This window comes from Gossypium arboreum, chromosome 7, assembly GCF_025698485.1.
Source record: "Gossypium arboreum isolate Shixiya-1 chromosome 7, ASM2569848v2, whole genome shotgun sequence".
NCBI classification, from domain to species: domain Eukaryota; kingdom Viridiplantae; phylum Streptophyta; class Magnoliopsida; order Malvales; family Malvaceae; genus Gossypium; species Gossypium arboreum.
The window spans coordinates 74,633,069-74,647,489 of NC_069076.1; the positions used below are offsets into that span (position 1 = coordinate 74,633,069).

Below are 14,421 nucleotides of genomic sequence, written 5' to 3' on the forward strand. Positions count from 1 at the left end.
TTTATTAGAATATGAAATTGAAAATATATTTTACTTTTTTGTAGTTATACACTTTAAATTTAAAATTTTAAGGAATAAATTCAAATATCAAAACTACCAAAATTCATTACTTAGGTATTTGTTATAGATTACATCAGTAAATCAAGAATTTATAACCAAAACATGAAATTTTGTAATGTTAAAATAAATATTATCTTTTCGAAAAAATTAAAAATTATATGATTAAAAGTGTAGCTTACTTTTTATTAGTCTGCAATAAAATAACATCAAATTTTGAAAACATTCAAATGATTCCCAGTTGGTTCCTAGCATGCAAAAAGGTCACCTCAACGTATATGAACTTGGTCATAAAAACGCTACACAACTTTTGTCACTGAAACTCATTTCAGTTTACAAAAGAGGCAGGACGTTTCTCTCTTCTAGGCAAGCCCCTTAGTCACCACTGCATGCTTGATGAGCCTCAGTGATTCCACTATGTCATCACATAGCTGGTGAGGATTGGGTACTGTTCCTTCATCTGCCGATACAACAATGGTCATCTTGTCCATATAACTCTGGAAGTTGATCATCAATGCCTGCAATTTTCAGTCATCACATCTGCAACCGATTAATCGACCCATCAACATCAACTGGACGACATTGCAGCTGCTCTCGAATGAAACACTTACATGGGGTTGACCATAAGAGCTAGGTGCAAGGAAAGCCATAGGATGACCGTAAAACCCAATTTCCTCCAGTGGGCCAACAAGATTCGAGAAGCACATTGTTGTATGAGACAAAATTCTATGGGACAAAGCACTTGCCGTCTGTTTTCAGCATTGGACAAATCAGTGAAGCAGCTAAGACTAAAGAATAATTAGAAAGATTGAAATTGACCTTAACGCCAAAAAGCTTGAGTGCTAACTCAGCAATGGAGAAAGTGAATATAGCTTCAAGGGAGCGTTTCTTTCTGTCTATTGTGGCCTTAGCATCACGAACATAATCTAATGGATCATCCCTTCTCGCAATGGTGAAAGGGAGGAGAACATAACCAATCCAGTTGCCCCACTTTGCTTCACCATCCTTCTCCATCATATCAGCTAAAGCCTGCCATGCATGCATTCAACATGTTTAGTTCAGATTATTTAAGAGATTAGAGAGCAAATATAAAATTATTTTGACAGAAAACTACTAACCTGGATTCCTGCAGATGGTCTTATGTTGATGAGCAAAGTTGATCGGAGGCGAATTTTATTTGGAAGATTATCTATTTCAATTGCTCCTTCAGCTTTGTTATTCCCACCTAATTAACGAGTGAAGGAAAAAATCAATCATTCTTTCTCGTTTCAGCCATAAACTATATGCTAGTAAGAAATCTTACCATATATTCTGTTGATATAGCGGGACAGACCAGCCTGTGTTATCCCCAGAGCAACATCGTTTATGGTCTGCAAATTGAAATGTTTTTAAAAAAAAATTATTCTGCAGTAACTGAGTTTTTTTTCCTAATGCAACGCATGGACTTACAGTGTTCATTGCATTCTTGACCAACTTGATGTCATCCAAGCTAACTGTTCTATAAACAATTCGACGAGGAGTGAATTCAACACCCGGTGGACCCTTGAGAGGATTCTGAGTGTCTTTCAAGAACAATGTGGTGGCAGTAAACATGAAAACGTCAACCACAGTATTCAAAAACACCTGAAAAGTAGACCAAAACATGGACGTAATTCTCCAAAACCATGTATGGTCATTCTTCTTTTCTTGCTTCTTCTTGATTGGAACAGTTGGCAAAGCCAGAGGATCATTCATTTGGCGAGTACAAGCGAGTAGAAGAGACATGAGAGAAGTGCCATCGCCAAGGGAGTGATGGATCCTGAAAACACCAACGGCCTCGGATTCTGAGGTTCTTAAGTTGAGCAAATGGAGGTCCCAAAGAGGCTGCGATTCGTCAATGCTGGTTTTGCTCAGGTTGTAAATGTAATCCTCCAGGAATTTTTCGGGTGAATAAATGTTTGGGTCAAGCTTTGGAACAATCACATGTTTTTCCAAATCCACTTGAGTTCGGACCCATTTCATTCCTCCCTTGTTTCTCTCATCCATCACCTGACATTTTCAATACAGAGAAGAAGGGGAAACAAGTAAAGCATACATTTTTGAAGTACCCAGAAATTTAAGAAATTTGAATATGAATTCGAGCCTGTGGTACCTGCAAACTAGAGAAACGAGGGTGTCTAAGCAAAGTATGGCCCAAGTTAGCTTTGACAACGTCTGGGTAAATTCTAGTCTTGCACCCCATGATGGCTATAACATAGACGTTGAAGTTTGGTTCATGAAACAGACGAGATGAAGGGCTCAATGGCTCTTCCTCACCTGTTTTCTGGCCATTCTTATTCTCTTCTTCTTCTTCTTCTTCGCTTTTGCTTGATGATGATCTTCTCGTCGTATCAATCGGTTTGAGAGCTTGCTTTCTCCATTTGAGCTCGTTCGCAGATTCCATTTTCCCTCTCAAAGCCACTTACACGAAATTCTTTTGGCAATTAACAATGAAAAGGAAACGAAGTAAATATGAGCAGTGCATGCAGAGGCTTAGCTTCAACTTTTTTATTGGTAATACAAGTGGCTTAGCTTGAGCACAAAAGTTCATCATTTATAGAGAGGGCCAAGAGAGGACGAATTATTATTTCTTTTAGGAATGGCAATACCAAAAGCAATACAACAATTCATTAAACAACAGTAAAAGTACAAATAGAAAAAGTAGGAAGTGTTTTTTTTTTTTTAAACTAGAAAAAGTGGAAGATTAATGAAAACCAAAACTGAAATAAGAATCACTTAACTAGTAAAACCATAATCATCAAACTGCGCTGAAAATGAACTTTGATTAACAATAACAATCTCATATTTTCTCATTGGTAATTATGGTAATGCACAAAACCAATTTACACAAGTAAATTAATAGATATTATGCTAATCCAATCTTCTTCAAAAAAAATTTAGAAACAAAAATAACTTAATGACCAGAGTTAAAACCTCCTTTATATTCAGTTAACTTTTTACATTAAAAAATATTGGGATTAGGATTTTAACATGCACAAATTTTACATCATAAATTTTTAAATTGTAATTATATAATATATAATAATGATGATGTTTATAACTTAATTTAAATCGAATAATAATTAAAGTTTTTATATAAATCATGCTAAAGTTAAAAACTAAAAGGATTATGAGAAACAACACCCTAACAGAAAATTTATTACAAGCAATAAATCTTGCGTTGTTCGCAGGTATGTTGAGGCTTTTACTTTTTTTTCACAACGGTGCAACATAATATTTCTTGTGTGAGGTCAACCTCCATTAATATAGGCCTGTCTTCACTCCTCAAAACAGGGTTTGACCCTAGAATTCCTAGCCATGGAGCTTGGACACATGGTGGAGTCTTGCGGTGAAAATAACCAGGTGGCTCCTTTCTTATGCAATATGTTATGATAATGTTTGATACATAGTAATAACAATAAATATACCTGTCACTGCAAAACAGTGCCATTAACTTCACTGCCATCAACATAACAAAAATTCAACCTTATTGTTAGTTGTTACTAAAACATCCAAGGAACTTTAAATTTCTTTTTTGAGATAGGTATATAATAAGTCAATGCTAAGTTATAGTGGCAGTATTAATTCAGACAGAACAAGTATGCTTACCTAACCAATGAATGCTTGTTCCTGCATTAAACCAGTCCTTCAAATAGATCTGAATTAGTATTCAAAGATTCAAAATCTTCTAATAAAGAAAAGAAATTTCAAATGTACTCTCTGAGTAACAAATTCTATGGCTAATCTCAATTCAACTACTTGGACCAGGCAACAGCATCGATCTCATGTTGTGCGCTCCTGTACAATTCTAGTCGCTTTGCAAGGTTGGCACGACGTTGTTGAACTGCTGGATCCTCATCCAGCATCTTACTCAACTGTTTCGACTGCAAATATAGTATTTGCAAAGACGATTATAGGATATAGTTTCATATATTGTTGCATTTTGAAACAGTGAGGTGAGAGTTGAGCCATGCGGTTGGGTCCATGATAAATACTTACCTCTTTCTTACCCAATTCGGTGAAAAAGAAGTCAAGCAAGCTGCGTTTGGCCTCACGAACTTGACAATAAACAATTGACTTGGGGATAGAGTTCCTCAAACTTGCACAAGTCATATTCACGTATTGCAGGACAGTGCTACCTGTTTTTACACATTCAGAAAAAATTAAGGAAAGGTCTCCATACCCAACCTCTTAACGCTCTCCTTTATCTGCAGGATTATGCCATGAATTAACATGGTCTGCTATGAACAAACCAAAAAAGGAAAGGGTAAACAACATATTAGTGACTAAACCATGGTAAGTTTTTGTTTTGGTCACTTAACTAAAAAAAGTTATAATTTAATCGTTGAACTATTCAAATATTTAAGTCACTGAACTATTCAAAAGTTTTTATTTAGTTCACCGGGTTGTTAAGTTTTTTTTAAAAAAAAAAAAAGCTCCGCTAGCAAGTTTCAAGCGACGATTCGACAATTAGTACGGTGGATTAATACCCATCGATGAGTAGAAGAACATTTCTTATATCCAAGTTGATTTAACGATTAATGTCAGAAATCAGAGAAAAAAATAGTTCAAATTTTGACTTACCAATTCGTAAAAAAACAGTTCAAATTTTGACTTACCAATTTGTAATGTCTAAAACTGTTTCATGGAAAAAAAAAATGAACTGCAGAAGAGAAGAAAAAAGAGAGCTTTTGATTGCAAGCAGATAAAGTCATCTAGCATCGATTTTAACAGCCTCGTGACTTAAATGAAAATTTTTGAATAGTTCAATGACCAAATTGTAACTTTTTTAATTAAGTGATGAAATAAAAATTCACACGTAGTTTAGTGAAAAATGATTAAGCTTACCCAAAAGAAAAAAAAAAAGGAAAGAAATTAGTACATACCAACTCGTCGAAGATAGGAATCGTTATATCTATCAAATAGTGAATGTGTAGGATTTCCACCCTTCTCAACATCTTGAGGAAGCTTCCGGAAGAATTCAACAGTGAGATAACCACATTCCATATCAACTAGCTGTAGAGTAGCTCTCTTGCTTTCTTCCCTCATTCTCTCCAACGATTCAAATGCAGCATTCCCTACTTCCACTCTCAAAGTTGGGTATTGCTTCAGTTCCTATATATACAAAACAAAAGATAACCAGTAACTAACAAGATATTACAGAGCATGGTTAAAATCATAAAGTTAGCATGGCCAGGAACTTACCGTTGTCTCAGCTATAGCCTTCTGAACAATTCCCTTTAGTATAGCATGGACCTGAAATTGAATCGTGAAAGATATCTCAATCAAAGGACATGCCACAAAAATTGAGAGAGGAGAGCTTGATATAGCAAAATGAATTAAATACCCCATCAACAGCTGCTTCAGCAGGCCCTCTTATAGTTACTAAGCAAGACTCAATAAGTCGGCGATATCCTTGCTCAGGGGCTATAAGATGTGGTTGGTATCCATCAGCTTCCGTAATTAACTTCCGTACATTTTCGATTGAAAGATGTTTATCAAATTGCAACCTCTTCAAAGCCGCAGGGAGTTGATTATCAAATACGCCATATATTTTCTCACCTCCTGCACGCCTGTGAACATAGACATAACCAAAATGTACATCAAATTGGAAATTGACAAGAGATTAACAAATTAATCAAAAACATTAGTACATAGAAACATACACGCCATCAAGATGTTCTTTGAAGTTTTGGTCAAAAGCCCGACAGATTTCCATTGTTGTATACAACTTCCCCTGCAGGGAAAAAAAAACAATCTGTGACTAAACCTGTGAACATTATGCATTCTCTAAGTATCAATTATCAAAGTCTGATATACGGGTAATGGTAAAACAACTTCTATGAAAATCTCTTCCAGTATAAATTTCGCTCAGAAAATTTGATGAAAGGCAAAACTTGAAAGCAATCGAACAGGTTTAACACTTACTCCAGCATCAGCAGCAATCGGCTTCCCAAGTTTGGTCAATTCTCCTTCCAGTTCAATAATAGTCTTATTGATAAGAGACTGAAGACCAGGTATTCGAGACTTTATCACAGTTTCCAAATGCTGCAAATATAACCAATTTCGGTAGCAAGAATAACATTAATAAGTTGGAATGCAAATTATCACTTAAGGAACCCCCCAAAAAAAAACGAAAAAAAAGAATCATCAGCAGGCAAATTAATCTTTGTAAGCCTCACCATATAAATTTATTTACATAAATTACTAGAAAACAATATACATTTACCTTAGAAAGCATCTTTCCTAAGTGCTCAGAACCCATCCTGTGGGCAAGGTGACTGTACTCTGGGCTACTTTGAAAATATTCTCTCTCTCTACGCCGAGCAGCAATCATATCAACACTCTTGTTAATGTCAGCTTGAGAGCGGTTAACAACACCAACCCATGGAAACTGCAGCTTATATGATTTTCCTTCTAGAATCTAAAATCCCAAAAATATTATAAGCAAACATAGTCATCGAAGGAGCTGAATACATGATTATTGGCAACAAATTCGCTCTAATATATTGAAACGAATAACAAGTCCACAAAATACTTTATAAGAATTCTTTTGTATGAGAATGGAAAGGCTCTTTAAAAGGGGGGGAGGGGAGGGGGAAGGTTGAACTTGATTTGTATATAATATAAAAGATAAAATATATATCTTAGCGCTGTTGGTATTATATTATACAATGTCAGCTATATCAACCGTTTGAAGAACAAAACTTACATCAACTGCATTGGTACCCTTGTCCATCAGATCAATCTTCGTTAAAACCCCAAATGTCCTATCTCCTGATTTTTGATCATCAACCAACATGAAATTCTATACAAGTTAAATGGAAAACTAGGAAAATAATCACCTTATCAAAAATGGGAAAAGAAGTGTTCTATTGCTGAATATGATGGATAAATTTATATCAATAAACTATCTGTTTATCCGGCCAGTAGCCAATTGACCTTGCAATCGAAGTGAAAAGTACCAAACTGTTAAAATGAAACCTAACACTGCTGCCATAACAATAGGTATTCTCCCTTTGATCAATTATGTCACTATTCCATGCACATTTTTATCTAGTCTCTAAGCAGGATCCTTCCTACAAAATGTGTTTTATGTAGAATAATAGCTGCTAAATGCCATTTTCTGCTACTAATGCTTGTTATGTCACATCACAGAATCAGTAGAAGAAATACACAGTTGAGCAGGTAACAGAGGCATGAGGTAAGGCAAAACTAAAGAAAACTGTCAGTCAAACAAAGGAAATGGACTTCATTTCTTTAACTCGCAATGTCTTCCAGCTGATCTTCTATTCCATTTTCACCTCATACAACTTCTTTCTACTAGTTTAAGAGTGGTTTTTAATCACATTCAAAGAGGTAATGCCGTCTTGGAATGTATTTGATTCTGTTGCGAGGTGACCATCCATGCATTGACAAAACCCAGATTGCAAGACTATGAGCTCACCAAAAGTTCGAGCTCTACAAAGCTGCGAGCTCACCCAAAACTGCAAGCTCACTCATGACTGCGAGTTCTCCAATAGTGCGAGCTCATCAAAGCTACGAAGTCTCCAAAAGTGCAAGCTTTGTTAGGTGAGTTTATACATGAGAGCCTTTACTTTACAAGTTGCCAAATTTGCACTGCTCTACAAGTTGCCAACTTGCACTGAAACAGTGATAATTTTTTATAAAACGTTTTGGTTGCTGATTAGACTGAAATCAGCCAATGAAGAAGCAAGTTGTATGAATCAAATTGCAAGATTAAGCCAAGTTGTAATTATTTTATTTAAGCATAATAGTTCATGTAAACTAATAAGGAGTTCTGGTAATGAAACACTTGTTCACAATTTGATTTCTCCATTTTATCTTATTTTTGCTTCAGTTTCTGTCCGTCCATCATATATCCAACACATTCCTTGAGAATGAATTTTCTTCTTATTAACTTAAAAAAGAGGAAATCCCAAGCAGAATGCACCATACTCTTCATTATTGATCTTAAATTATCTTTTTAAATTACAAACGCCTATTTTATTTTGTTACACGTTTCTTCTTTCTCCTATTTCTGTTTTAGCAGGTTGATTTCTTTCTACTATCAACTTTTTAAAATGAAAACAATGTCTGTTATTTAATACATGAAAGAACATTGACCAAAACTATACCTTTTGGATCAACCTCTCGTGCAATCTTTATTGCATCAGAAGTGGCAAGATCCTGATTCGCAGGAGAAATTGCAAGTATGATACAGTTGGGCTGCAATGAGAAACAAGTATAGCATAATTTTTTTTTCCTTTTTGGAGAAAGTATATATTCTAAATGTTAATAAGCATTAGAAACAAACACTAGTTTAGGCATTAGTAGACCCTCGAACATCATAAATACTAACAGATTGCATATTATGAACAAAAAGTTGGAAAGAAGAATCAGATGAGCAATAATTAACACCATTTTCAATTAGGATAGGTTTAGTGTATGAAGAATAAGCAAGAATCTCTCAATTTCTGCCTCTATTTACCTTCTCAATAAATGATCGAACCATACTCTCAATGTCTTGCACAATTGTTTCAGATTGCCCCTCTACATGACAAGCCAATTACCATATAAGCTAAATTAATAAACATGAATATGCCAACACAACATAAACAAACTTGCAAAAGGTGAGACACTCACCGATAGCTACTTTTGTAAGTCCAGGGAGATCAATCAGTGTCAAATTCACCACTGCAAAGGTATTGAAGAGCAAAAATAATAAACAAAAGAATGTGTTTTATTTTAGAAAAAAAAAAGAAAAGAAAAAGGACACCTATTTATGATAAGTGGTTGAACAACTTGACAACCACTCTTATCTCACCATTAGGAGAGAAGATACTGAGATGGATTGGAACACTAGAGATTTGTTTGGAACGACCAGTTTCTCGATCTGTCTCGTCAGAAATCTCCTGCCTAACAGCAGCTGCAGAAAGTATAGTAAGCATAGTGTTCAAGATTAAACAGAGTAGTAAAATGAATTGATAGTGGATGGATTAGCTTAAGAAGCTGAAAAAGAAAATGCTAAGCAGTTAATTAGTGCTAACAAAAGTTCTACTCCAAGAGAAAGCATACCAAAATCGGTGAATCTCTTTTTTGGGAGATGCATAAATTCTGCATATTCTTTTCCATCATCGATCCTATGAAGTTGCAACACAAGAGGCCGCCTTGTAACAATCCCTGTAAAAATAAGTTGTTGTTTTTTCAATCATATCCATGTTTTTGCATATTCATAAATGCGGTGAAAAATGAAAAACAAAAGGTTTACCTGCGCCACGAGGTAAAAAATCTTTTCCAACAACACTTTCCAGCACTGATGATTTTCCAGAACTCTACATCCATTGAATTAATAAAAGTATTAAATAAAAAAACCTATTATGGAAACAAAAGACGTGAATGATCAATGCCCAATTTCAATAGACTCAAATTCCTAGCTTCAAAATGGGAAAAAAGCAGAACCAATACCTTGTGAGTCAAAATAACGTAGAACCAAAAGGAAAAATAAATGGATCAATCGCCGAGAAAGACACAAGAAAACAAATATTCGAAAAAACCCAACGAATATTAAAAAAAGAAAAAGAAAATCAAGAAAAGAACATTGAAATGATAATAAAATGTCATTCGATAGTTATGACGATGAAGACCGTACTTGGCCACCGACGACGGCTATGGCAGGCAAGGAATCCCAAAGGGTAGGCAATGCGCTTTCTTCGCCATGATCACCAAGCGCCGTACACGCTCTCTGTATATTATTCACCAATGTTATCAAATTTTCCATGTTGTAGTGACGGAGTCAAAAAAAATGAAAAGAGAAGTTAAGGCCGAGACGGATGAGTAGACTCGGAAGCTAGCGCCTTTTGAAGAAAAATGTGATTTTTTTTTTGTCTTTTGGTTGAGGAATTTCTGAAATGAGATGGGAATCAGTCGTTTTCTGTTGGACTCAGAAATTTGGGCTGGCGAAGGAAGCGGGAAAAAGACGGACATAGTCGTTAATGGTGACATGGACATTTTATAACGGTCTATGACTCGATGGGCCGAACCTTGTGAATCCAGCTCATCATGGAACAAACTGAACTTTGAATTTCGTACAGGCTTTCTGCCTAAACTAACCGATGTTCCAAGATTGAGCCTCGCTGCCACTGGTCCATCTGGTTGCTTGTTGTAGGCAGTTAAGTTTAGTGTTTGGTCATTAAAAAAATAATAATAAGGGTTAATATGTAGTTTAACCTCAATTTGTCTAAAAGCTCCAACTTGGTACTTGAAATTTTTATTTTTTTTTACCTAGTTGGTACTTGGATTTGAAATCTATCACACACATTGCTCTAATTTGTTAATAACGTTAATTTTTTAAGGTTAATACGTAGTTTGTCTCCTAAACTTGTTCAAAAGTATTTAGTTGGTACTTGAACTTATCCAAAAGTTTATTATTTTTAAATTAATTTATATTTTTAAAGATTTTAATTTTTTTGTTTGCCACGTGTCATATTGAGAAGTTTCCATGTGTCACTATCAGTGCCATGTTAGCCCAAATTAACAGTGTTTGTGCGGAAGTACTAACCTAGATGACATAATACAATTTCAGGTACCAACTAAGTAAAAAATAAAATTAGGGACTAACTAGGTACTTTTGGAAAAGTTCAAAAGTCAAACTACATATTAGTCCAAAAAATAAAAAAAATGCAAAAAGGGCACTGTCATTACAAAATATTTTCATTTTAATCATATGTTATTATATATTCATTTTAATTAACCAATTTTTTTAAGTTTTTTTATTTTTTCCATTCATTTTATATTTTTAATTTCTTTTATTTTTTAAGGAAATGAGTGACCAAAATGAAAATTGTTGATGCAATGATACAATAAGAAGGAAGTATAAATGAGTGGTGGTTGCTACAGAGGTTAGTTCACCCAATTAAGGCAGAAAGCCGGAGGTTATGGAAAGTGAAGGTGTAGAGAGTGCTAAGGTTGAGAGCTAAAGGTATGTTGATAGAGTATAGGTTTGGTATTCTTGAAGAGTCCATCTTTTCTTCATTGTTCTTAGAGATATTTATAGGCGAAGGTCTCATGCAAGATGGTGTTAACGTGTTTGACTAGTTATTTGGCCATCATTACGAAGCGTGTAGGGGGATGTTTTTGATGGTATGAGGATGTTTGCAACAAGACAAATCTTATCATTCATTCTGACTTGATGAGATAAAGTAAATGAGCCTATATGATATTTGGTGACTGACAACTTTATGTTCCTAATGAATATTAGACTATCTGTTGCCTAGGTAATCATCTTGGAAAGGTGAGTTTAGCTTGCTACTCAGGCATTTTTTGGGCTTGCCACATGTCTAAACGCGAGTGGAGGTATAATAAAAATTTATTAAAGTTGGGCGAATAAAATAAGTGTACAATAACATTGAATTAATGAAAAACGTTTTGTAATGGAGATGCCTTTTTTGCAAATTTTTCTTTTTCATAACCAAAGTGAAAACTTATAAAAGTTGAGACACTAACTTCGTAGTTTACCCTTAAGTTTACTTAAGTAGTTCCTGGTAGCATATTCTTTGCGTCGGGGTCCTGAAGGAAAGGGTAAAGACTAAAGAGTGGCATATTCGTTAAAATAAACCAATAACGAAGGCTGTTCTCCACCATACGTTTCCATCTATCTAGTAGTATCTCGTAGAAATAAGAAACTTCATTCATTCAGTTGCTTCTTCTCACCACTCTCTCTAATCTCCAAGTCTCAAGTCAAGCTCCCCATGTAGATCCTCTCCTCCTTATCTTTCCTGTTTTCTCTGTTTTTCTCTCTCAAATGCGGATAGAAGCTAATAGAAATTAGCTTTTTCACTCATGGGCTCTGTCACTGTAAAACCCTCATTAAATACTTTCTGTTTTATTCCCAAGAGTCCCAAAATTCGTTGTCATTCGCCTCACTTCTCATTCCTCAAACTCAGACCTTCCCTTGTTTCTTTCCCCTTTAAATCTCCTTCTGATCCAATAAACTCATCTCCCAAATGTAAAATTCGAAGCTTTATGGTTAACCCTTTATTGGTTTTAGTCCCAGTTTTGAGAAGCATCAGAGGCTTGGCTTTTTCGCATTCCCAAAAATGGGCTTCACGTTTGCACGATTGCATTACAGAATCGGAAGAAATTTTAGACCAATACAATGGCAATTATTGGCAAAGTGGAGGTCTTGGGATGGCTTTATTGAGTGTAACAGCTAGCGCTAAAGTTCGGATTAGTCCATTCGTGGCGACATTGGCGGCGAATCCCACGTTTGTTTCTGGTTTGTTTGCATGGTTCATTGCTCAATCGATGAAGATTTTTTTAAATTTCTTTATAGAGCGGAAATGGGATTTCCGGATATTGTTTGCTTCTGGTGGGATGCCTTCTTCGCACTCGGCTTTGTGTACTGCTTTGACGACATCGGTTGCCATTTGTCATGGAATAGCGGACTCCCTGTTTCCTGTTTGTTTGGGGTTTAGTTTGATTGTTATGTACGACGCCATTGGAGTTAGAAGGCATGCGGGGATGCAAGCTGCGGTAAGAACTAAGAACGAACAATTTTATTTTCTCTGTTATTTACCTCGAAGATTTTTGAGTTCTGGGTTGTGTTTGTTTATAATGTTGCATCGCCGTTTCTTTTGTTATTTTAATTGTATAGGTTCTTGAAGCTGGTCTATTAAGAGGGCTGACTTGATTTTCTGAACATTATATTGGCAAGTTGTTGGTCCTGTTATTAACATGGCGAAATTGTAATTGTAACAGGGCCATAGGTCTTGGTTGTTTAGAGAAAAGGAAAAGGAGACTTGCAGGGTGGGTAAACTTTGGACATAGATGAAAGTTAATGAAAAACACCAAATTTTTTAATTTACTCAAATAGAGTCCGGAGAGAGATAGACTTAATATTTTTTTCAACTTTGAAATTGGAATATTTGTAGTGCTAATCTTTTGTCAGTACTCAGAAATAAACCTAGTTTGAGGCTTAAAATCTGAATTTGGTTATAGATGATTGTTGCCAATGTTTGAGTACTTATCAATGCTTAAATTGTAGGTGAATGGCTAGTTGATAATATTCTCTTTGGGTATATTGTGTAGCATATGCCATTGGATTTCCATTTACATAATCTTGTTCTTGGGGTCACGGACCTCATGGTATGCGTGGTATATTTGGCATTACAATTACATCCTACGCTTCTGTAAGTGAATTTTCCCCACTGATGACCGGAGCTTCGAATTTGATATGGACTTTGAAGTGGAAGTGTTGAATGGGTTCTTTAATGATTGGAAAAGCAAAGATGTTATCATAACATGGTTCTTGAATGTCACTAAGTTAGATTCTGATTTGCAGTATTGCTTTTCTTTAGCTTTAAGAATTAATATCAAATAATGAGGTTTCATTCTCATCTAAGTAAGTCGCAGGACGAGCAATGTGGCTAATTTTCAAGTACATGCTTCACATTTTAACAACTTTTTCAACTGCTAATTGAATCTGATTCATCAAAACAAATATGGTGGCCATCGCTACCCTGCTTCAACTTAAAATGATCATAATCTGTCTGCCGAAGATTAGGGTTTCATAAACAATAAGAATGCCTTTCCATATTTTCTGTCTTGCAAAAATATTGAAACATTTGGGTAAGCTTGTTTTTCATAGGTCTACATCTGCAAGAGCTTCCTATTGCCTACATATATATGCCTAAATCTGGGTACAATTATGACCTTTACTTGAATGTTAGCTCATCCTCCAATAATTGCATGCAACATTCCGAAATTCTAATAGTAGCTTGCCTTGAAAACTTTCTCTTTGTTGGTACTAACATGTGTTGGGATCATGGAATAATTATGTCTTCCCGGTTGTAGGTTCTTAATATGATCGTTGAGGACCTATTTCAAGGGCATCCAATTAGTCAAAGAAAACTCAAGGAACTTCTTGGCCACACACCGTCACAGGTCTTTGCAGGAGCTATGCTTGGGATTGTGGTAGCTTGTATATGCTGCCAAGGTTGCTTGGCTACAACCTAGAAATGTTTATAGAGGTAAATTTTTTGTCATATCATTTGGACAGTGTTTTACTATTGTAAAAACCTGGCTCGATTTTATGGCTTGATGAGTTTATTGAACTCTCACCAGAAGATGCTGAACTTTTGTTCTTGTTTCAGTAACTTTCCTACTTGTAACACAAATCCAACTTGACGCTAATTTAGGAATCTAGAAACTTTCCTGCCTGTATATCAAATAATGAGGTTTCATTCTCATTTAGGTAAATCACAGGACAGGTGATGTGGCTAACTTTCAAGGACACATTTTTAACAAATTTTCAGCTGCTATTTGAATCGGAATCATTGAATTAAA

General features: G+C 35.4%; 3 protein-coding genes across 7 annotated transcripts; 1 reads left to right on the top strand and 2 right to left on the bottom strand.

Moving 5' to 3' along the window:
- Positions 1-214: 214 nt before the first annotated feature.
- Positions 215-2,904, bottom strand: LOC108462928 (wax ester synthase/diacylglycerol acyltransferase 11-like). The gene is made up of 7 exons (XM_017762844.2): positions 2,189-2,904; positions 1,507-2,085; positions 1,361-1,427; positions 1,176-1,282; positions 877-1,086; positions 669-806; positions 215-575 (listed from the first exon to the last, which is right to left on the bottom strand). The coding sequence occupies exons 1-7, from the start codon at positions 2,477-2,479 to the stop codon at positions 420-422; spliced, it is 1,548 nt and encodes a 515-aa protein (XP_017618333.1). The 5' UTR covers positions 2,480-2,904; the 3' UTR covers positions 215-419.
- Positions 2,905-3,141: 237 nt separating this feature from the next.
- LOC108461740 (phragmoplastin DRP1B) lies at positions 3,142-10,044 on the bottom strand. Of its 3 annotated transcripts, XR_001867840.2 has the most exons (17): positions 9,728-10,043; positions 9,347-9,410; positions 9,154-9,258; positions 8,903-9,004; positions 8,722-8,772; positions 8,567-8,628; positions 8,214-8,304; positions 6,788-6,852; positions 6,305-6,499; positions 6,004-6,123; positions 5,742-5,812; positions 5,423-5,648; positions 5,281-5,331; positions 4,962-5,190; positions 4,075-4,214; positions 3,685-3,959; positions 3,142-3,509 (listed from the first exon to the last, which is right to left on the bottom strand). XR_001867840.2 is itself a non-coding variant. In XM_017761664.2 (16 exons), exons 1-16 carry the CDS (start codon positions 9,854-9,856, stop codon positions 3,831-3,833), a joined length of 1,830 nt encoding a protein of 609 aa, XP_017617153.1. In that variant the 5' UTR covers positions 9,857-10,043; the 3' UTR covers positions 3,142-3,830. The 3 variants fall into 3 exon arrangements, 2 of the variants coding, with proteins under 2 accessions (XP_017617153.1, XP_017617156.1); XM_017761664.2 differs by having other exon boundaries at positions 3,142-3,959; XM_017761667.2 differs by lacking the exons at positions 3,142-3,509; positions 3,685-3,959 and having other exon boundaries at positions 4,178-4,283; positions 9,728-10,044.
- Positions 10,045-11,674: 1,630 nt separating this feature from the next.
- On the top strand, positions 11,675-14,421 carry LOC108464196 (uncharacterized). Of its 3 annotated transcripts, none has more exons than XM_017764356.2 (2): positions 11,675-12,609; positions 12,731-13,057. In XM_017764356.2, the coding sequence occupies exons 1-2, from the start codon at positions 11,917-11,919 to the stop codon at positions 12,764-12,766; spliced, it is 729 nt and encodes a 242-aa protein (XP_017619845.1). In that variant the 5' UTR covers positions 11,675-11,916; the 3' UTR covers positions 12,767-13,057. The 3 variants fall into 3 exon arrangements, with proteins under 3 accessions (XP_017619845.1, XP_052886797.1, XP_017619841.1); XM_053030837.1 differs by having other exon boundaries at positions 12,835-13,057; XM_017764352.2 differs by lacking the exon at positions 12,731-13,057 and adding an exon at positions 13,930-14,421 and having other exon boundaries at positions 11,679-12,609.

Coding starts and splice junctions, on each gene's coding strand:
- LOC108462928 (XM_017762844.2), bottom strand. CDS start 2,479: ATGGAATCTGCGAACGAGCTCAAATGGAGAAAGCAAGCTCTCAAACCG. Junction 1,428..1,506: donor TCAAGAATGCAATGAACACT/GTAAGTCCATGC, acceptor TTCAATTTGCAG/ACCATAAACGATGTTGCTCT. Junction 807..876: donor TCAAGCTTTTTGGCGTTAAG/GTCAATTTCAAT, acceptor TGCTGAAAACAG/ACGGCAAGTGCTTTGTCCCA.
- LOC108464196 (XM_017764352.2), top strand. CDS start 11,917: ATGGGCTCTGTCACTGTAAAACCCTCATTAAATACTTTCTGTTTTATT. Junction 12,610..13,929: donor ATGCGGGGATGCAAGCTGCG/GTAAGAACTAAG, acceptor TCCCGGTTGTAG/GTTCTTAATATGATCGTTGA.
- LOC108461740 (XM_017761664.2), bottom strand. CDS start 9,856: ATGGAAAATTTGATAACATTGGTGAATAATATACAGAGAGCGTGTACG. Junction 9,005..9,153: donor AAAGAGATTCACCGATTTTG/GTATGCTTTCTC, acceptor TACTTTCTGCAG/CTGCTGTTAGGCAGGAGATT. Junction 8,773..8,902: donor CAGTATCTTCTCTCCTAATG/GTGAGATAAGAG, acceptor ATACCTTTGCAG/TGGTGAATTTGACACTGATT.